At 43.7% G+C, this 23,748-nt stretch overlaps 1 protein-coding gene across 10 annotated transcripts in view; it reads right to left on the bottom strand.

Annotated features, from left to right (window-relative positions):
* The window catches only part of COBLL1 (cordon-bleu WH2 repeat protein like 1), a 393,951-nt gene that overhangs the window by 103,349 nt on the left and 266,854 nt on the right, over window positions 1-23,748 (bottom strand). For all 10 annotated transcript variants that reach the window (XM_029605630.1, XM_029605633.1, XM_029605638.1 and 7 more), the window contains one exon: window positions 10,650-10,812. In XM_029605630.1, the coding sequence (XP_029461490.1) occupies window positions 10,650-10,812 (163 nt within the window). The remainder of the gene's footprint in view (window positions 1-10,649; window positions 10,813-23,748) is intronic.

Below are 23,748 nucleotides of genomic sequence, written 5' to 3' on the forward strand. Positions count from 1 at the left end.
TATATACATGCCGTGATTATGTAGCAGAGTGAGTTAGACAGGATCAACTACAGTTCGGATGGACGGACGCTAAGGAGGAAAGGGAAAGGGGGGGATTTATAAGCATGGTAAGTAGGTGGGGGACTGGAGGAAGGCAGGGTCGGGAGAATGGGAAACTGAAGGGGTGGAGGTGAAAGGAGGAAGGTGGGGGGATTATACTGAGGGGTAAGGGAGATGAGGCTTCATCATGAGGAAAGTGGCTAAGAGAGGGCTAAGAGAAGGCTTGTTTAAACAGCCAGGTTTTTAGTTTTTTCTTTTAAAGGTTTGAGTAATATGTTCCAGGCGTATATCTGGAGGCATGGAGTTCCATAGTTTAGGGCCTGATAAGGAGAAGGCCCGTTCCTTGGTGGAAGTGAGGTGATTGCTATTAATCAAGTTTACTTAGGGAATAGCCACTGCTATTAATTGCTTCAGTAGCATGGGATCTTCTTGGTGTTTGGGTACTTGCCAGGTTCTTGTGTCCTGGTTTGGCCTCTGTTGGAAACAGGATGCTGGGCTTGATGGACCCTTGATCTGACCCAGCATGGCAATTTCTTATGTTCTTATATTCAGCATATTAACAGTGCTGAAGGCAGAAGCATCTGAACCTCAGGAGAGGAGGAGGAGGAGAAAGAGAACATACATCCAGGAGATGGGCAAAACAGACCAAAAGCATGTACCTCAAATGTCTAGGGGGACTGACATTAGAAGGTAGCTCAATCTTGGCACATCTACCTCACTGATGCTAGAAAGGAAAATCTGCCAGTCCTTAGTCAAAGTGACACTAATATCCGACCATCTTCCTGTAGGGAGAGGTCAGTCACCCTAAAAAGGAGTATGCAATTGAACCAAACTTTGCAGGCTTAAGCAACAGAAGATCAAAGTCCAGCCACTTGATGGCCCCTCCAGTTTTAATATGAATGCCTATGAGAACTACACAGAGGAGAAACTGGCTGTCTTTTTTGATTTACTTGTAGATCAGGAGATCCATATGGAGAGGTCAACATTGGAGAGGAGCATCATGTGTTTCAGATAAGTCCCCCTGATGCAGGAGATTGAAAACGTCAGCTGACGTCAGGGTTTTTGTATCTCTTCTATCACTCTGATTTCTCTGAGTACTATACCTATAGGTGTATTTTATGTGCATTACAAAAGTACTTGAAAAAATGTGATTAGCTTTTCAATACTTTTCCTTTTCCTTTGTGATGGTGCTCTACTAAATGACGGTATAGAAAAGTTTTAAATAAAATATATGCATTCTGGGTGGATGATTGAGAGTAGCTTTCCGCCATGCATCATATGTAATTCCTACGGTCCTCATTTGAATTTTGATTTTATGCTATCTGCAATATCAGTGAGGACCACTGATGTGAGCTAGAGGGTGTGGCTTTAAGCTCCTAGACAGACATCTCAGTCTGGACCTTCATGTAACACTCCTTCAGCCATCCAGCGGAGATGTTATATCAGGCCTAGGGACTTATGGTGGTCACTGTGCAAGGTGGAAACAAACTGTTCAGGGCCAGCAGGACTGGGATCCCTGGAGCTTGTGAGAATGACTGGAACATCACAGAAGCTACAGGAGAGCAGAGATTCAATTGGAGTTGGAACTGAGTTACGAGGCTCTGGGTCAATAGGGCATGCAAGTTTCACTGGTAGAGCTAAGTGATTTTGGATTCTCCTCCCAGTGACTTGTCCCCCTCTGTGGTTCCTCCCCTGATCAAGCTTGAAAAAGTGACTTTGGATGCTATCTTGTCTGCACTGACCTTCCTCTATCAGCCTATTTCTTCACTGGTGATATCAAAGTCACAAGTTGAAGTGCGGATAAAGGCTCAGGAGTCCAAGTTGCCTGGTCAATTTAATCATTTGCCAGTTCAGTCTTCCTTGGTCCAAGATAGATTGGCTATCAGCAAGAAGTTTGAAAGCGTGGAAAATTTCACAAAGCATTTGAAGTTGATTAGTTTTCCTAACATGCTTACTATTTTGTAACTAGATTTGTTCAAGAGGTACTTAGCTGATATTTTTAAGCTCCCATGGAATGCTTGTCTTCCTCTCAATAAAATCTATTATTTGATTGGAAGAGAAGAGAGAGAGTAACTAGCTGGAGGACTGTCCATTGACTTGACTTTGTTGGAAATATCTGGTGAAGATGAAATTAAAAGGATACTGTTGTTGTCATTTGTTTTTGCTGAAGACAAAGGCTCCATTATGCGCCTTTATTTCCACAACCAGAAGACACTATTTTTAGATGGGAAGGTTTGGGTGTTTCTAAATATATGTAAGAAAACTCAGGGGCATTGAAAGACGCTTTTGGAAATGCATTAAGAGGTTTTGTTTGTTGGATCGTACTTTGTAATTCGTTACCCATATAAATGTTTTGTAAAGTTACAGAATGTGTTATACATCTTTATTATTTTTTTTATGCTAAGAAGCTAGAAAGTGCAGGGAGTGCAGGTAGTGGATAAGGCCTTGATGTCTCTCACATTACGTAATGACTAAGTTAGCTCATGTTAATTTTATTCTTTTTCATCGACACCAATCTCCCAATGGTAGTTTAGCAAAATTGCTTACCTTGTAAATAGGTGTTATCCCAGGACAGCAGGATGTAGTCCTCACATATGGATGACATCATCAGAAGGAGCCCTGGTACGGAAAACTTGTGTCAAGAGTTTCTAGAAACTTTTGGCTGGCACTGTGGGCACACTGAGCATGCCCATCATGCCATGATATTCTCAGCCACAGGGGTCTCCCTTCAGTCTCGTTTGCAGCAATTTGTGTGAGCTAAAAAATAAAATAATAAAACATCTCCGACCCAACTCCGCGGGGAGGTGGGTGGGTTCTGAGAGGACTACATCCTGCTGTCCTGGGATAACACCTATTACAAGGTAAGCAATTTTGCTTTATTCCAGGACAAGCAGGATGATAGTCCTCACATATGGGTGATTAGCAAGCTACAGGCTGCGTCATTCTTATGTTATACCAACAGCATACAACAAGTGTAACAAGCACATCAACAGGTGTACTGCTGGAAAAAATTGAGGCAGCCTGAAATCACCATAGGATGTGTATGGAAGGAGCTGGGATTAAACTGGAAACAAGTTCTTTAAAACAGATTGTCCAAAGGTTGAATCTAATCATCCTTCTTTATCTAGACAATAATGAGCTGCAAAAGTGTGATGGGAACTCCATGTTGCAGCTTTACAGATGTCAAGGATGGGCACTGAACGATAGTGTGCCACTGAGGTGGACATGGCCCTTACTGAGGGTGCTTTTACTCGCCCCTGGAGAGGAATATTAGCTTTTTTGTAACAGAATTCTATACAGTCTGCTAACCAGTTGGAGAGAGTCTGTTTTCCTACCGCAACTCCTGGTTTATTCTTGTCAAAAGAAACAAAAAGAGTTTGGTGGATTTTCTATGGACCGCTGTGCGGTTAAGATAGAAAGCTACTGCACGTTTACAGTCTAGAGTGTGTAAAACTCTCTCTCCCGGGTGAGAGTGTGGTCTTGGAAAGAAAGTAGGCAAGACTATTGACTGATTGATATGAAAGTCCGTTACCACTTTTGGTAAGAACTTTGGTTGAGTGCGAAGGACTACTCTGTCATGCAGGAATCATGTGTAAGGCGAGTATGTGATGAGAGCTTGTAACTCCACTGACTCTCCTAGCCGACATAATGGCTACTAGGAAAAGTACTTTCCATGTAAGGAATTTCTCTTCGCAAGAGTGTAGAGGCTCAAACAGTGAACACATGAGTCTTGTTAATACCAAATTGAGGTCCCATTCAGTGACCGGTGGTTTAATGGGAGGTTTAAGGTGAAGTAAACCTCTCATGAACCTACTTATTAGTGGTTGTGCCATTATGGGCGCATCGCCTAAGCCCTTGTGGTAAGCCGCTATGGCACTTAGGTGTACCCTGATAGAAGATGTCTGGAGACCGGAATCCGATAGGTGGCATAGGTAATCCAGTAAAGAAGAAGTGGGGCAGGAAAAAGGTTCTATACCCTTTTGAGTACACCATTTTGTAAATCTGGTCCACTTAAAGTAGTAAGATTTACGTGTTGAAGGCTTTCGTGAAGCTACTAGAACTTGAGAGACTTGAGTTGAAAGATTAAGTGGTTGCAGAAATAAGCTTTCAACATCCAAGCTGTCAGGGCAAGAGTTGTCAGGTTGGGATGACGCAACTTGCCCTCATTCTGGGTTATGAGAGTGGGCTCTGTGGTTGTGAGATTGAGAGGTCGAGGAATATGGGGAACCATACTTGACGTGGCCAATACGGGGCTATGAGGATCATTGTCCCTGTGTCCTGTTGTAGCTTCATGAGAGTTTTCGCTATGAGCGGAATTGGAGGATACGCATATAGAAGACCTGTGTTCCAGGGGCGAGTAAATGCGTCCCTGGGAACTGGTTGCCGACATCCGTGGAGGGAGCAAAACCTTTCTACTTTGTGGTTCAGTTTGGATGCAAAGAGGTCTAAAGTTGGGTGACCCCAACGTTGAAAAATCTTGCTCGCTACACGTGGATCCAGCAACCATTCGTGGGGATTGAAATGTCGACTGAGATAGTCTGCTAGAATGTTTTTGATGCCCGGCAAATAACTGGCTCAGAGGTGTATGGAGTACTCCAGGGCCCAAGCCCAGATCTGTACTGCTTCTTGGCATAGGAGGTACGAGCCGGTGCCTTCTTGCTTGTTTATGTACCACATTGCCACTATGTTGTTTGTTTGAATCAGCACAGTCTTGTTTGAGAGGCAGTCTTTGAAGGCGTAAAGGGCATATCGTATCGCTCGAAGTTCCAAGAAGTTTCTTTGACACTTTTTCTCGAGCGGAGTCCACGTCCCTTGTGTTTGAAGGTTATTGACGTGAGCTCCCCATCCCAGGTTGGAGGCATCTGTAGTCAGAATGACTTACAGATTTGTTGGTTGGAATGGGAGACCAGCAGTTAATGCTGTTTGATTTGTCCACCAGTGAAGTGATTGGCGAAGCTGGTGGGTAATTTGAATTGTGTGTGACAATGGTTGGGAAGCTTGGAGCCATTGAGATTTCAAAGTTCATTGAGTTCGTCTCATGGCTAACTTTGCGAAAGGGGTTACATGTACTGTGGAGGCCATGTGTCCTAGAAGTATCAGGACTTGATGAGCAGATGCAAACTGATGATGAATCATGATGTTTGCCAGTCGTATTAGATTGTCTGCATGGTCGCATGGAAGGGAAGCTTTCCCCATTGTGGTGTCGAGGTCTGCTCCGATGAACGTGAGGAGCTGAGACGGTTCGATGTGAGATTTTTGATAATTGATGAGAAAACAGAGGAGGTGTAATAAGTTTATTGTGGTTTTTAAGGCAGAGAGAACTCCCTGCTTGGATGAACTTCTGATGAGCCAATCGTCGAGATAAGGAAAAATGTGAATATAGTTTTTTCTTAGATGTGCAGCCACCACTGCTAGACATTTTGTGAATACTCGAGGTGCAGAGGCTAGGCCGAATGGGAGAACTCGAAACTGGCAATGGTTTTTTCCCACTACAAAGCGTAGGTATTTGCGGTGTTGTATGGAAATTGGTATGTGAGGGTAAGCGTCTTGAAGGTCCAGAGAACAGAGCCAATCTCCCTTTTGAAGCAAGGGGATGATGGATCCCAGGGATACCATTCAAATTTCTCTTTGTAAATAAATTTGTTGAGATTGTGGAGGTCCAAAATAGGACGAAGGCCTCCTGTTTTCTTTGGAATGAGGAAATAGTGAGAGTAGAACCCTTTCCCTTGCTGAGACAGGGGAACTGGTTCGATGGCCCTGGCGGTCTTCAAATAAAAGAGTTCCACTGCTAACTGAGATGTTATTATCATGTGAGTCCAGAGTAGAGTGGGAGGTGAATGTGAGGTATTGTTTTGAATTTCAATCGATAACCCCGATTTAGTATGGCTAATACCTATTGGTCTGTTGTGATACGACTCCATTGGTGTTGAAAATAATAAAGCCGTCCTCCGACTGGTAGGGAGGGTATAGGGTTTATCAGAAGAGAGAGAGTTCTGTTCTTGTGGCACGGTTCAAAAACTCGCTGCAGGACCAGTTTGAGGTGGTGGTTGGGTCTTCTGCTGCTTGGTTTGGCAATGGCGTCCTCTCTGTGAGGGTCAATATTGACGACCTGAAGAGGCAGGTGGATAATACCTCCTAGGTCTGTAAAAAGGACGCTTCGTATCTCTGCGAGTTGGTCTCCTGAGGGAGGATGGTTGATCCGCTGGTAGCTTGGAAAGCTGACTGAGTGTCTCATGGTGGTCTTTTAATTGAGACACCATGGCTTGGATTTTCTCACCGAAAAGATTTTCTCCATCGCAAGGAAGATCTGCTAGACGTTCTTGGACCTCTTGTCTAAGATCTGAGGCTTTAAGCCAAGCCCATCTTCTTGCATTGATTGCAGAGTTAGAGAGACGGGTTGAAGTCTCAAATACGTCGTACGCCACTCTTACCTCATGCTTTCCTGATTCTAGTCCCTTGACCACCAATGTTGTTAAAGGTTGCTGATGTTGTTGTGGAAGGTTATCTACAATACCTTGAACCTGTTTCCACAAGTTCCTCTGGTATTGTGTCATATACAGCTGGTATGCTGAGATACGTACTACCAGCATGGAACCTTGGTAGACCTTTTTACCTAATGTGTCCAGGAAGCGTTGATCCTTCCCTGGTGGGACAGAAGAAGGAGGCTTCGTTTTTCTGGCTTTCTTTTGAGCTGATTCAAAAACTACAGAATGTGAGGTAGTTGAGGTTTTTGATATCCTGAAGCATGTTGCACTATATAAGTGGCATCTGTTCTTTTATTTACTGCAGGAACAGAACAGGGGTGTTCCCACATTCTCTGCTGCAATTCCAAAAGAATGTCATGGATTGGAATGGCCATAATTTCTTTAGGTGCATCTACAAACTGTAGAACCTCTAATGCCTTATGCCTGGTGTCTTCCTCTGTGATTAATTGGAATGGAATTGTTTCTGCCATTTCTTTAATAAAATTAGAAAATGACAGATCCTCAGGTGGGGATTTTTTCCTCCCTTCTGGTGGAGAGGGTTCTGATAACATTTCTTCTGAGTCTGTGTCAGTATCCACATCTTTCCAAGGGGTGTATCCTGGATGATAAGGAGACTCAGGATCATCTGAAGGTAGATGGTGCTTTGATTTAAACATAGCCTTTGTTGGTATGTGTTTTGGCAACGAGGGCATCGATGGGGAGTCGATGGGCCTCGATGGAAATCGGTGTCTTGCATCACCTGAAGGGCCCGGATGTATTGGCATCGATGGATGACAGGGAGGCATCGAGGGTTCCTTGGGATGTCGATGTGGATGTAGCCCTGATGGACCTGGGGCTGAATCGGAGTCTCCCCCATCCTCCTCCGATGATCTGTGAACCAGAATGGCCGGAATCATCGGGGGCATCTGTTCTGTCGGTGCCGTAGGGAAAGCTTCTATTAAGGCATCGAGCCTGTTCAGCAAAGGCTGAAAAAATGGAATGATCCGGTGCCACTGGTGGTATCGATGCCGGTGTCTGAGGCGCTGTCAGAGGTTGCAGATTCCTTAGAGCCTCAACGACCGCCTGTTGGACTAAAGTAGTCACTTCGTCCCTTGACATCGGTGCAGTATCCACTGCTACCGGGGAAGGTACTGCTGGCGTCATCGGTACTTCCATGATAAGTCGTGGTGGCACTTCCTCCACCGAGCCCGGTGGAGAGCGCCTCGGTTCCACGTGTACAGCCGATGGAGTTGGCTCCAGTACACGGACCTTCTTCGGCATCGATCCGATGGGTCTGGATCCCGATGTCGATGGCTGTTCATCGGTTGGATCGGTAGACCGATGTCGATGCCGCTTCTTCTCACGATGGCTTCTCAATGCCGAAGATGAAGCTATCGAGGTTCCGGATGGCGCTGGTGACGGTCGGTCATTGAGTCGTTTTTCATCTTGATGCATCGATGCCGAAGGAGAAGTTATCCTTGGTGAAGACGTCGATGATGGAATCTTTTAAAATAATTCTTCCATCTTATCTAGCCGAGCTCGTCTGCCCTTTAGTGTCATTTGGGCACAAGTTGAGCAGGCTCGGACATCATGGCCTGATCCCAGGCAAAGAACACAAACATAATGTGGGTTGGTGATCGACATAGTTCGGTTGCAGTCCGGACACTTTTTGAAACCCGAAGCCATAATAATAATTTTTTTGGCCTGATAATGGTCAACGACCGGCGGGAATCAACGCTGAGGTGACCGGAATCGATCAAAACGTATTTGAAAATTGTACTCACCGAGACTATGTGAAAAGGAGACCTAATTATGATGAAATTGTGACTGAGAATATAGAACTGAAAAGTTTTCTTCCCTGATAAATGTGAGGGAATTAGTTTTCCAGAGCTCCTGATGTGCTTTGCTACAGCAAGGCGGAAAAAAAGAGACTGAAGGGAGACCCCTGTGGCTGAGAATATCATGGCATGCTGGGCATGCTCAGTGTGCCCACAGTGCCAGCCAAACGTTTCTAGAAACTCTTGACACAAGTTTTCCATACCAGGGCTCCATCTGATGATGTCACCCATATGTGAGGACTATCATCCTGCTTGTCCTGGGATAAATGCTTGAATCCCCTTTATATTGTGGGCTAATAGGAAATGCTGATGTGATTTTTTTTCTATTTCATTTGCTATTGTATATTTCACTTTTCAGTATATCCTATTTCTTATTCAAGTACAGGTTGATATAATTAATTAAAAAGTTTGATAAAATAAAGTTTAAAAAACTACCATTTGGTTCAAAGAAGATGTTAAAATTTAGTTGTTAACAAGCATGAGGTTAAAGCCAGTAAAGGAGAGCATCTCATGCTATTTAGCATGCAACTCCAAAACCTAATTTGCATCCATATTTGTTAATTTACATATATTTGCATGTTAATTTTAGTGCAAGTGCGCTAAAGTTTTTTCAGACTGGTTTATCATGCATACAAAGGCCTCCTTTATTTCAAACATGCTACATAGCCTTTGTGTGCAAATAAGATGGGTAACTTTTCAACAGGAACGCGGGTGAATGTGTCCGCACATTTGCTGGCTCACACCTAGTGATGTGGTTATTTTATAAAATACACGTGTATATGAAAGCATTTTCTAAACTAGGCAAACAATTTTAAGGTGCACGCATGTGTGCACAAATCCTGCTTCTACCGTGCAAGTGGAGGGATTTTAAAAAGGGGTGTGCGTCCATGCCATTGCCAGCTTCATCAGTTCATTCAAGCAAGGGATAAGACCTCCAAACTCCCCTAGTTTAATAGCCTCCCTTTACACATTAGCCACGACCCTTAAAACCCCGCTGGCATGCCTATATTTTTTGTTTTATGACTTAAACACCATCCATAGCAGAAGTAAAGTTACGTGGCACAGGACCCCAGAGGGCACTTGTACGCATGCAAGTATTTACATGCTAGCTTCATTGAGAAATCCAGGAATGCCCATGACCTGCCCAGACCACGCCAATTTCTTTTTAAGAAGAAAATTTTTCTGCGCGCAGCAGGAGATACACGTGTATCATGGAAGTTTTTAAAATCCGCTCAGCACATACTGGCCCAACATATTCGCGCATCTCTTGCTTTTGGCGCACGCTGGGCTTTTAAAATGTGCATGTATGCTTCAGTGGACAGGCCCCTGTATTTGTATCAGCACATCAAATAAATGTTCATTGTAGATATCCTGAAAACCAGACCTATTTGTGGTCATTACTGAGAGCTCCTGTTTTAAAAAATAACGAAATTTAAATAACTCCATATCCCAGGTTTGAATGCAAACATATACAGGCCTATTCTGTAAGACGCACGGGAGAACGGGTGCTCCTGGGTGCACAACACCATATTTAAATGAGGGGTCACGCTAAAAGGAGGCGCTAAGGACAATTATGGGCCCCTAGCATCTCCTTGGTCCAGGAGAGGTGGTTCTGTCAGCGGGTTCAGGAAACCGGCACTCAATCTTACAAGCGTCAATTTTCTGAACACGCTGACAGCCATCTGTTAGGAAAACGGATGCTGTTAGAATTGAGCCTCTGTTCTCCTAACCGAACTGGCTGTCACTGTTTTATTTATTTATTGATTTTTTTAAATGTTTTGTTCCTCCAACTTAATATCACTAGGATTTTAAGTTGAAGAATGCACAGAAAAGCAGCATTTTCTGCTTTTCTGTAAACTTTTTCAAGCTGTTCATAAATTAACGCCTACCCTTGGGCAGGGTGTTAATTTCTGAGTGTAAAATGTTCTGATTGGCCGCACATTTTACTTTCAGTATCCCGAGTGACTAATAACTTCATTAACATGCATTTGCATGGGATGAGCGCTATTAGTTTCCAGGGGGCTTGGCTGCGGCTTTTTCAACACGCTAAACCCCTTATAGTATAAGGGGTACTAGACTAGCGTCGAAAACACGTGGCACACGGCCAAGTGCACTTTACAGAATTGGCCCAAACGTATACACAAATGCTTGCTCTAATATGCACTATGTTCATTTTTTTTTTACTTGTTACTGCCTCATGGAACTTTATTGTATGAGTAATATTCTATCTGTACAAGCAATGTTATTGAGATATACAGTAAAACTGTTGCCTGGATTTAAGAAAAACAGAAGCAATGAAGATGATTACCAATTTCATTACTATTCTCATCATTTTGATCTTGCTGGATTTTTGATGTTGGAGAAGGTGGAAGTGGGGCTTTGCGTTTTGTCCTTCTCAAAGAAGAGCTGGAAGTAGTGGGGGCACCAAGCTGGAGAGAGCGCGTTCTTACTATTCCAATTTCTGATATCCCCTGGGTAAATAAAGTAAATAGTAAGTGCTATAACAGGTAAGAGAAATACATTACAAAAGACAGCTATACTTTTGAAGGGAAAATTTTCAAAGCAATTTAGCTGTTCAGCTAAGGAGATCGGTGGCTAAATTTTCCTCTTTGTAAATTTATGGCTACTATTCACCTAAGGAGATAGGAGAACTAGTAACTCAAAATTAGGCAATCCAGAAGGTGATCCCAGAGTTAGGGGAGAACTAACTGGCTAGAATAGATTTTCATTGCAACTTATTTTATTTATTTATTTATTTATTTAAAATCATATATTCTGCAACTTTCAAGCTATAAGCATTCAGTACAGAATACAATAATCACAAATATAAACGTAAAATAATAATAAAAAATAAAATATTATAATAAAACCATAAAAACAAACTTCACTGATCATAAATACAAATAAGTGTTATCTAGCTAAGTCAAGTTGTCTAACTCAGAGCACAAATAGCTGGCCTTGGAACCTCCAAAGCACTCCTGGCAGTTCCAATCTGGATACCTACACCTCCCACACCATGTGGCCCATAAGCACTTATCCCTCTGACCCTGGAAGCCCTAATCCCCAAAATAAAAGCTGCGCCCACTAACGAGCTGTAGTTCACATCTTTCTACTCCCACCCCTTGCAAAATAATCAAGTAAATTCCCTCCCAATTGCAAGATCAGCCCCTTGTGAACCCCTCAAGTGCCATGACTCTCCCAGAAACTAGTGACCCTGCCCCCAAATTTTTCCATCAATAAGGTTGTGGTCAGCAACTGTTTCCCTATTACCATAATTAAAATCCCTGGTGGTCTACTGACTTCCTCCACTCCTACAATACAAATTCCTAGTAGTTTGGCTCCTCCACCACCCCAAGACTTCACCCTAGGCCATCCTGGCATCTTACCCTTCAAGGATGTCTCTTGACAGGCTGGTGGGCAGGAGGTAGCATGTGTCCTTCCTACCCTGTCCATGCCAAATTCAAATTGGTGCTGGCTAATCTGATGCTGCACTATGCCTATGCAGGCCATGGTGTAAATCCCCATTTCACACACACTTTTACCCTTATTAGCAAGAGACATTCTGAGTCGAGGCAGGAGGAGGCAGTTTTGGAGAAAGCACTCTGTATTTATACCCACAAACTTGAGACCAAATTTTCAAAGCAGACTTATGCGCCTACATCTGCTTTGAAAATCTGCGGACTCTCCATCTACACATATATATACAGAACAGGTATAATTTTCAGTGTGTACCATTTATGCACTGAAAGTTACACCTGTTCCTCATTTATATGTATATGTGTAGATGGAGAGTGCGTAAATGTTCAAAGCAGATGTATGCGCATGAGTCTGTTTTGAAAATCTGGGTTAAAGTATGTGGGTAAATACAAAATACCTGCATAATTTAACCCTATGTGAGCTTATACATTTTTCCCTTAAAAAAAAGGACAGCAGATCAATATCAACTATTATTGCAATTAATTCTTCTTTTAAACAAAGATGTAAAAGCATATAATATTCTCAATCCATGGCCTAGAAATGTATCCTTTTATTATAAACTATTTGTGTCAAACGATTAGGTATTAAAAAGTATACAATAAAACTACATTGACAAATTATACAAAGATATTTTATTCCTTTACCATATAATTCAATATCCAAGTCTGATATAAATCAAGCTAAATCAAAGCTATAAAGTTTAGGGAAACATGTCACTTTTTTTTTTTTATGTTTGCCATCTGAACTGTAAGACTGGCAGTTACTGTACTCTAATCAATTTAGTTACTTAAGGCAACTTGTTAAATGAATATTGTTCATCAAAGTAAATATTAAGAGTGTTAGAAAACATCCAATTAATTGAAAAAGGATAGTTTATACTTAGCTCTATTTATATAAATTAAACAGAGAAGTAATGCTAAGTAACAAGGGTACCTCAGGCTGTTTGATCTTCCCCTCTTTCTTCATAAAATTATCCGAAAAATACTCATTATAAAAATGAACACAAACATATTTGGAGATCAAGGGCTGCAGCTTAATTAACATGCCAAAGATATGTGACCCAAGTTAGTCAAACCATGCAAACACCTGTCACCTTGATAGCTCAATAGAAAATGGTGGACGGTGCTGTTTCAGACCGCGTTTCAACTACCGATTCTCTTTGTTTTACTGCTGTACAGCCAACTGGATCGGCTTCCGCTTTGCTTTTTGGGTCCATCCCTACTACCTTGATAGCTCATCCACTGTTTCAGCTAAGAAGGCAATCCCCAGGCCTGCAGCCATTAGTCTCCCAAGTGCCTCCACTGCTCAGGCCCTCGCCACATTCCAGTTGGATGACTCTTCAAATGTGAGTGCATCCAATCACATTAACAGTGCCCCAAGGTTTTCCAGTGTGATTCTGCTAGCCAGCTGGGCAGATCAGCCAACATTGCCCTATAGTAAATGGCTTGGGTTTTCCATCACAAGTACAAGACAGTTGCAGACTTGTGTGCCGTCCACCTCTCCCCTCACACACATTCATTTTTGACCAAGAATGTGCAGGACTTTTCTGCATTTGCCAGTATAAGATGCCCAAATCTTTGGAGCTAAGGAGGCATGCCAAAGTTAAATTGGGCAGAGGTGTTCCCTATAAGTCCACTTCGGGAACAGAGACTTGGAAAGAGAAAGTCAGCAATGTTGTTACAATATCTGGTACATGTTACACACATATCTTAACATGCTGAAGACAGGAGCAACACAAACTCCTACTGTACATAAAAGACCAATGCAAACTTGGCCGACTGCTGATAAATCACAAAAAAATATTACCTTCCTATTCTGCAATTTAACACCTCAAATTACCAGAACTATGACTACAGAAAATAATTCCAACAAAGTAATAATCCTAGTCATCTCTGCTGCCAACCAGGAATCAGGTCACAAAATAGCATACCATAGCCCCTGTCAATATATCCCAAAACAGACATCGCTCAAAACCCGACTGGATGGAGGGTCCACTTGCCACAAACAAATGCCACTAAATCTAGACAAAATACTCTCTCACACCCTTAAATCCTCCCACAAACGAAACATTAACTGAATGAAATGATGCTTGTGCCATACTCTACATTATCTGAATGAAATTTTTGAGTCATGCTGCTGATGTAGCCATGGACAAGTGCCTCAAGAACACTTGACCCATAAGGATAAACCTATATGTAAAGTTCAATCTACCAACTAAAGATTGCATCTGATACAAAGCCACCTTTACCCTAGTGAAGCGAGTGCAACCAATTTCCTGAGCTACCTAACTTTGTAGGCAAGCAGGAAGTTCTGACAATAGAATTAAGCTCAATAACCAAAAGAATTAGTCTTGTTATGCACTTAAAATTATATTATATTCACAGAGCTTCAGCTTGCTTATTTGTGGGACATCCGACCCGACACAGTACTATGGCTCGTAGCTCTGCGACAGGGGTCTAAGCAGCACTTGATGGCACTTTTCCGGATTACTTACACTAAAAATAAAACATATTGTCAGGAACCCAGAATCACAACAGCCACCTAAAAAACAAGCATCAGCACTTATAGGCATCCCTATTATCAAAATGAAATAGCCAAATGTCCATTCCTTTTAAGACATCATGAAGTCTTGGAGAAGTGCCATCAAGTGTTGCTCAGATCCCTGAAACAGGATTATGATACATAGTATTATGTCGGTTCGGATGTCCCACAAACAGGCAAGTTGAAAGTGTGTGAAGGGAAGTAATCTTGATGCCTGGAATCTAATTTAAGTATATAACAAAGTGAAAAATATTTTTTTAAAAAGTTGGGCACAACCTACACTTTGGATCAATGATTATTTGTGACCCGTTTAAACATGCATAAGCCTATTGTTGGCGTTACACACATGGGTGGTATATGATGGTCCTTTACCTGAAATGTAAATGATTGTTTTCTAGTTTGTGAATGCTTATTTTGATACATTTACAGAAGATGCGTTCTTCTGTAAAGTTGATTCTCATTTAAAGATAAATTATGTATCATCAGATACTTGTCCAACTGTTTTCGGGACAACTGCCAAGACAGACAAAACCATACTCTCAAAGGGGGTTCCAGAATAGGACCCAGAATGCTACCAAACTTTGGGGTGGATTTATCAAAATGCGGTAAGTACCGCATGCGATAGCAAAAGGGGCGTGTTTTATGCTACTATAGCATTTATCACAATTTGCGCTAATTACCTGTGCGAAGAGCTAAGTTAGCGCAAATTGCGATACCATTTTCAGATTCTGCGATAAGTGCCAGACCTGGTGTATTTCCTTCATTCAACCATCAGGGGACCATTGTTAATGGTCCTAGGAAAGAGAGAGAGGTGGGGTTTAGGTAAGAGTGTAGGGGGTTAGGGGCCACGTTGACATTCTACGTGACACCTACGAACAGAACAGTGGTCTCTTGTGAAGATTTGCTGGCCTTCGGAGTGAGGAAACTCACTCCAAGATGAGATTTGGGCAAGGTTCTCTCAACCTAGCTTGATGTTACCCAGGTAGAGAGTCTCTCAAGCTAGGTTGAGAGAACCTTGCCCGAATCTCATCTTGGAGTGAGTTCCCGACCTACCTATGGCCCATGACATTATTTTCTCTCTTTCTTTCTCTCTCTCTCTCCCTCCCTCTCCCCGGACCTATCAATTCACCTGAAATAGGACTTACGGGAGACATCGCAAATGGCGATGAAACCTTACCGCGCGGTCACGGCAGCTATCGCACAGCCTAACGCGATCCAAAGAGGTGTAGTTAAAATCTGCGTTATGGCTGTGCGATAGCTCTTCGCAGACAGGCTAACCCAGCCCACTCTCTGCCCCTAACTATGTTTAAGTGTTCCTCTTTTGTTTCTATGTAATGCTCATAAGCACTCTTATTGGTTTGATGTTCTTTGTTCCATGTAATGCTCCTAGGCAAGTTAAATTGTTTCACTTTAAACCGGTTTGATTTGCATCCAATGCAAGAAGATCAGTATATAAAAACCCAAAAATAAATAAATAAATAAATAACTACTCCTATTTTCTGAATTTGCATCGCACCATACAATATGGTGCGATCGCGTGCATTAAACACGTTTTTGCATGCGTTAAGGGCCTATCGCATGCGTTAACGGGGCTTTTCGCATGCAATAAGCCCTTAATGCATGCGAAAACGCCTTATCGCATTTTGATAAATGACCCCCTTTCTCTCACAACTGCCTGCAACTACAAGGCCAATGACAAATTCACTACCCTTAGAATTATTCATTGGGATAATACAGGATAGGGAATACAAAAACTCCACTGAAACCCCTCAAAAATTGTTAAGGCCTGAATTCAACACTAGGATGTCCTTTCCAGGTCTCTTTATGCAAAATTCCCCAGGACACTCCAGATTCCATGGGCATTTCTAAATTGCTTGCTTCCAAAGTTGGCCATAATCCAACACTAGGCACCAATCTGAACTGAAATGCTGAAAGATTAACCAGCAATGAAGGATTAAACCACTGCAGACAGATCAGAAACTGCCAGATTATGTCTGTTCCAATCTGAAAAAAAAAATTGCTGCCTGCTTCCCATTGAAAAAACACAGTAACGAACCCTCATGACCCTCAATGCCATGACACTGGAAATGGAGCAACGAATAGCTTCTGGCTGGTAATTCCCACTTGCAAGAGCTGGCACCAGTTTGAATTTGGAATGGACATGGAAAGGACACATGCTACCTCCTGCCCACCAGCCTGTCAAGAGACATCCTTGAAGGGAAAGAGATGCCAGGATGGCCTAGGGTGAAGTTTGGGGTGGTGGAGGAGCCAAACTACTAGGAATTTGGATTGTAGGAGTGGTGGAAGTCACTAGAACACCAGGGATTTTAATTATTGTAATAGGGAAACAGTTGCTGGCCAAGCGTCTGGCCCCTCCCCCCCCCGGCGACAGGGAGCAAAACTTGCTCACTTTGTGATTGCACAGAGATGCGAAGAGGTCCACATCTAGTGTACCCACCAATGAAAGAGCTTGGCCACTACCTCTGGGTTGAGGGACCACTCGTGCGGCTGGAAAGAGCGACTCAGCTGGTCCACCAGCATGTTCAGATTTCTGGGCAGGTATGCTGTTCTTAGTGACATCCCCTGGAAAAGGGCTCAGGCCCACACCTGCACCGCCTCGTGACAGAGGAGGAACAAGCCCGTGCCTCCCTGTTTGTTGATATACCACATAGCCACCTGGTTGTCTGTTCGGATCAGGACTGCCCTGTACAACAACTGGTCTCTGAATGCCCATAAGGCATACCAGATTGCCCCAAGCTCCAGAAGATGTATTTGACAGCGGGCTTTGTGAGTAGTCCAGAGACCCTGCATGTGGATGCCATCCACATGGGTTCCCCAACCCAGGGGAGAGGCGTCGGTGGTGAGGATCACTTGAGGCGGGGTAGTTTGGAAGGGAATCTCCTCTCCAAATTGGAGAGGTTTTCCCACCAGGACAGAGATGTATGCAGAGGTGCTGTGACTGCAACGCGAGTCTTGAGGTCCTGGGAGGCCTGTCACCACTGCGACCGCAAGGTCCACTGAGCCCTGCGCATGCACAGGCGGGCGAGAGGGGTGATGTGGACAGAGGCCGCTATGTGGCCCAACAGATAGAGCAGAAGGCAGGCGGTCATCTGCCGGCTGCTGCGGATAAAGGCTGCCCGTGAGGCGAGGGCAAGAGCCTGATCTCAGGGCAAAAACGCTTTTGCCTGCGCTGTCTAGTCTGGCTCCTATGAAGTCCAGCTGAGGAGACAGGCAGAGATGAGACTTGGGGTAGCTGATGACAAACCTCAAGGCTTCTAGCATCTGCACCGTCAGGGCTAAAGCACTCAAGGCCCCTGCATGGGAATCGCTCTTGACCAACTAGTCGTCTAGGTAGGGGGAAAACATGCACCGCCTGACGCCTCAGATAGGCTGCCACCACCACCAGGCACTTGGTGAAAATGCGGGGGGTTGAGGCCAACCCGAAAGGCAACACCCTCCACTGGTAATGAGCCTTCCCCACCACAAAGTGGAGGTATTTTCTGTGGCCGGGGAAAATGGCCTCCTTGAGATTGAGGGAGCAGAGCCAGTCTCCTCTTTTGAGGAGGGGAATCAGCGTACTCAGAGAGACTATCTTGAACTTTTCTCTTGCGAGAAACTTGTTCAATGCCCTGAGGTAGAGGATGGGGCGCAAGTCGCCGTTCCTTTTTGGAATGAGGAAGTACCTTGAATAGAATCCTTGGCCCTGCTCTACCACGCCTGCTGACAGAAGCGCGGAGAGCTCCATTTGAAGTATGACCTGCTGGGTTGGACGAACCCCACGATGGACATGGGGGCGAGGTCTCTGGTAGCCGGCTGAAGTTGAGACAGTACCACTGACGAATGATGGTAAGGATCCAGCAGTCCGAAGTGATCTCTTTCCAGCGATGGGCGAAGCCGAGAATCCTGCCTCCCCCACTGGGGGATCTGGCATCAGGAGTGCGCTGGACTGACTCATACTTCCTCGCCGCCAGCCAAAAGTCCATAGTTGGAGCTTGTTGGGGCGCTGGCTGGGGCCTAGGCACTCGCTGCTGGAGGGGGTGACTTCTGGAGCTACTGCCTGAGCTCGGGAGGCTGGAAAATAATGCTTCCTCTGCCTATAAAAGGGCGTCTGGGATCCTGGCCTGGTAAATTTCCTGGCCAAGAATGGGGCATCGAAAGCGCTAGAGGAGAGCTGTTGAAGGGTATGATGCTGGTCCTTCAATTGTGCTGCCACGTCTCAGACCTTATCCTCAAAGAGGCTGTCACTGGTGCAGGGGAGGTCAGCTAGCTTTCCTGTATCTCCGGATGGAGGTCGGAAGTTCTGGGCGCCGATGCCAACCACAGTTACATGGGCTGTCATCTCAAAGACATCGTAGGTGGAATGCACCTCATGCTTGCCAGCTTCTAAACCCAGCAGGATGTTGGCCAAGAGCGCCTCCTGTTGTTGTTGAGGCAAGCCCTCCGTGAGGTCCTGAACGCATTTCCAGAGGTTCCGGTTGTACTAAGTCATATAAAGTTGGTAGGTAGCAATACGGGAGACTAGCATAGCACCCTGGAAGACCTTCCTGCCCAAGGCATCAAGCTCCCTATACTCTCTCCCGGTGGGGCAGAGGTGTGTGTGTGGGAGTACCTGGCATTTTTCAAGGCGGACTCCATGACCACCGAATGGTGGGGGAGGTGCCGTTTCTCAAACCCCATGGCTTGTTGCACCAAAGATGTGGCATCAGACTTTCTATTGACAGGGGAAATAGAGTCCGGGTGCTCCCACATTCAGAGGAGGAGGTACTTGAAGATGTCGTGGATGGGAACCGCCATAAACTCCTTGGGAGCGTCTATGAACTAGAAAGCTTCCAGCATCTTGTGTCGCGCATCCTCCTCCGTGAGCAACTGGAAGGGGATGGCTTTGGTCATGGCCCTAAGAAACCCTGCGAAGGGCAAGTCCTCGGGGGGCGACCGGCACTGGTCCTCAGGTGAGGAGGGTTCCAAGAGGGGGTTATCTGAGTATTCGGAGGATGACTCCATGGAATCATCTCCCTGGGGGTCATAAGGCCCTTCCTCCTCACTGGGGCCAGCTCAACGTGGGCAAGGCCCGTGAAGGACATCAGCCCTGGGCTCTGATGGCTTCAGAGGCCTCGAGGGCAGTGTGAGAATCAACAGTTCCCCTGACATCAAGGGAACCTGAGGCCGCAGGAGGCTGGAAGGACCCGGTAAGGGCTCGGGGAACCAAGGCCTCAGGAACACGGCGCTGGCCATATCTTCCTCCTCAGAGGACCTGATGATCAGGATCGCTCAGGTGGAGGGCTGGCTGAGGAACCGAAGACCCCTCAGGCACCGGTTGCGTCAGTAGGGTGCCTAATAGGACATCCAGATGCTTCAGCAGGGGCAGAGGCTCCGGTATGGGGCCGGTGGTGCGGGCAGCTCAACATTCTAGAGCGCCATGAAAAAACACCCAAAGTGTGGTCAATGACTGGCAGTCACTGCGAGGCGCGTAGTCGGGAATCGACTGCAACAAAAGACAAAAGGTAGTTTAAAAAAAAAAAAAAAACTACTGCACTGAGGAGGCACTGATCACGAAGGGGAACCCGATGAGGAAAAAGGGAAAACCCCCAAAACTCTTGAGTTGTTTTCTGGTTATCCAGTTTTCTTACATACCTGAGAACCAATTTTTCAAAAACCAAAAGACATCATGGGTCATCCAATTCCAGTGGAATCCAATTAGATGGTTTCACAAATTTAGATTTTTTTTGGAGGGTATTGTTAGCAAAAAACTTTATTTTCAACCTCCTAAAGAATTTATAAAACCCCACATGGGTGTCAAACGTATCATACGCCTTACTTGGTACATATGACATCCCTTTATTTAATAATGCATTTATCTCATCATCTAATACTTTGGAAGCCAGATAAAAAATTGGATTGGAGGAGGGCGCAGAGAAAAGAACACGGACCAGCTACCTGAGGCTGTGGAGAACGGGGCAGGGAACCCCTCTGCCCGACTGTGAGCTCCAGCTGACCCGCCGACGTCGCGACGTGAGGGGCGGACCCTGAGGCGGATCCCGGAAGTAACCCTCTTAAGTGAGGTGCTTAGCGGCGTGGCTGAGCCGGCGCGCCACTGAAGCTGCGCGGGTTAAAGGGGCGCGCGGCGAAACGGCTTTGCCTGGCTTCGCCCGGAATCGTCGGATGTCGATAAACATCTTAACTGGTCCGATAAGGTACTGAATTTTCTATTTTGAATAATATTGGTTTCTCTGCTGACTATCCATTGCACGTGAATTTTGGCGTCATATTCGTTGGAGAAACCGCTGATTTTTTCAAATTTCATTAGTGACTATGCCTCCAAAGCGTAAAGGTAAAGTGCGGGTTTTTCCCTCACTTCCCCTGCCATCTCCAATTCAGCAGGAAATCAGCAGATTTCTCCTTTCTCCTGCTTCAAATGAAGCGAAGTCCAAAGACTCTGATGTGCCACTCATCCAGGGAGGGATTAGTGTGCCTACAGACGAGGCCTCGCTGAGCCCAAACATTGCCATACCCCCTGCACAAAGACCAGCGGAGACAAGCCCTGGAGGGGCTATTGTAGAATCTATCGTCGAGGGAGCCTCTGCTACTTTGGACACAATTTCAAGAAGTGGAGGAGAGGGAGACTTGAAATTAGAAACTCCTTTGAGAGGAAATTTAGATCAAGTAGTCCAAGATAACAGTATAGGCCTACCTTCCCACCCTGCAGTGGTTACGCTTGACTCACTTTGGGGAATGATGGAAGGGATGTTTGTTAATATTAAGGGGCTAGAAAAGAAAGTGGATAGTTTAATAATAGGAACTCAACAAGACAAACTGCAAACACAGAAACAAATTAAAGAACTAGATGACAGGACAAAAGAATTAGAGAAATCCCAAAAGAATAATATGGAATTTCATGTGGCTGTCATTAAAGATAGAGATGTTATTTCAAGAAGATTGGAATCACTAGAGAACACAGCCAAGAAGTATAATTTAAGAATTCTTAATTTTCCTAGAGTGATTGGGGAATTACCCTATATCACTCTTAAAACTTTACTTGTGGAGATTCTTGGCTCTGTCTCTAGTGAAAAAATAACTATAGTAAATTGTTATTTTATACCGAAGAAAAGAAACTTAAGTGACAGACTAGAACAGCCTTTTCAAGGAGATTTGACAAACTTTCTCGAATCTAGCGCCCAAATAATTGATTGGGGAACTCTTTTGGTAAATTTCTCTTTATTTGAGGACATAAATTTAATAATGAAAAACTATTTCCAAAAATATCCTGTCAATTTCATGGGTAAGCAGATTAAGATATTTCCCGATCTAGCTCTTTCAACACAATTACGGAGGAAAGCCTTTTTGGCTTTACGCCAAGGGGTAATTGATGCGGGTTATACTTTCACCTTGAGATTTCCGTGTAAGTGTGTCTTAAAAAAACAAAATGATCTATACATTTTCTTCTCGCCCGAACAACTTAAGGATTTTTTAAGAACAGAGGAAAATCCCAGCCTCATCCCCAATTTTGAGTTAAGTAAATAAAGTAAATAAGTAAGTAAGCAAGTTAATATGAGCCCCTTCTTAACAAATTTCTTGTTGTAATAAACTCCCTATGAGTTTCATCACTGTGCAATGACCCCTCACTTATGCTTTACTAATGAGACTGGAAGTGTTTAAATGTTTCTTTATTTGTAAGCTTAACTTCACAGAGGTGGAAGTATAGAATGTTTTCTCTTTTTTGTAAATCACATCCAGATCATGTATTTCATATGCAAACTTTATTTAAATTTGTTTGTATTTTACATTTGAAAATTGAGAAATAAAGAATTAAAAAAAAAAATCGGATTGGAATGATTTACATGGTAAGAGCAGTGTTCCTGGTGGTGTTATGGTTATGTGTTTGAACATAATAAAGCTTGATATATAACATTGTGGAAATTGACGTAGGATGAGAATGTATTGATTTGTGTGGGAGAACAATGAATAATAAAGCTTGAAGTATGACATCCTGGGTATTGACATACCATGAGGGTGGGAGGATTTAAGAAGTAGTATGGAAGTGGGAGTACGGAGGCGCGGTGTTTTTGGAGAGGGAGCGGCATCCCAAGTCAAAATGTTGGGTAAAGTTTGGTAAGATTTTGTGAAATACTTATAGTTCTCATACTTTCTAATAGAAGTATGTAAAAGCAGTAGTGATAGTAGTGTATTCATATTTTTTCAGATCAAATGGATATTCATAATAGAAGTGGAGATGGACACTTTTGAATAAGACACGCGGGAAATAAAGGAAAAGTGTGTAGGTGATTGTGTTTTAATTTTAAAGATTAATTAAAAGGACAATAATTTATTGTAAAAGAAGAATTTGTTTAAATATATTTTATAAACAGATAATATCGGGTATAATCACCAGGAAATTGGAGGAGTGGAAATAACAGCGAAGAAAAATACTGTTGGTGAAATAGGAGTAGGCGGTGAAAAAAGTTGAGGTAAGGGGATTAGAAGAAGAGGTAATAAATCAGTTATGAGTAATCAGAATATATGAATATTTAATGGTATACAGTGTTCTATATAAGAAGAATAAAGGGAAAGATTAGTGAACCCGTTGTGAGAAGTGGAAGAGAAGTTACAAGTTGGTGAATAAGCACTGAAAAGAAGAAGAATAAATACTGAGAAGAAGGGGAATTGATTTCATCAATGGAGAATGTATTTGAGAGAAATATGTAAAGTCTTTTTGATGTAAAAATAATTGTTGGCATATTCCCTGAGGAAGCCTGATTCAGGCAAAACAGATAGTATCCTAATTTGTTGGAAAATTGAATGAATGGTGTGAATGTGTATGAGTAGATGAGGAATGTTTTTGTTTTTTGTTTTTTTAACATGTATTGTATTGCTTATATATAAAAAATTTTGTATGAATAAAACAAAATATTTTGCACATAGTGATTGTGTTTCCTCATGTGATGATTGTTATAACTGATTAAGGAAGCAAGATTTTACCTTCTGTGATATATGTCCTTAACCATGCCATCATCAGGCTGGGAATAACCTGGCTTAGTAAAATCAGAAGAAGATAATTCTCCCTGAGCCTCTAAGCAGCACTGGCACAAGTTAGAGGGCACTCCAGGCTGAGATGCCCGAATGTGACAGGCAGCACAGAGGGAAGGGTGCTTAGGTTTCTTAGCCACCGGCGTCATTAGTCTATCAGCATGCTTAACAGGCGAATGAAGAAAGTTCATGCAAAAAAATTTAGGTAACAAAATGTAGGTGTCCCAAGGCTATGCACCACAAAACTAAGCGCACTGTCACCGCACCAGTCCTGGACGCACACAGGCAGCGCACCCAAAAGAAACTGGGCACACAATTCAGTTGCACAGTTGTATGCACTTGCACGCACCGACGGTCCTGCAGAGGGC

The sequence above is a fragment of the Rhinatrema bivittatum genome, chromosome 6 (genome assembly GCF_901001135.1).
Source record: "Rhinatrema bivittatum chromosome 6, aRhiBiv1.1, whole genome shotgun sequence".
In the NCBI taxonomy this organism is placed as follows: Eukaryota; Metazoa; Chordata; class Amphibia; order Gymnophiona; family Rhinatrematidae; genus Rhinatrema; species Rhinatrema bivittatum.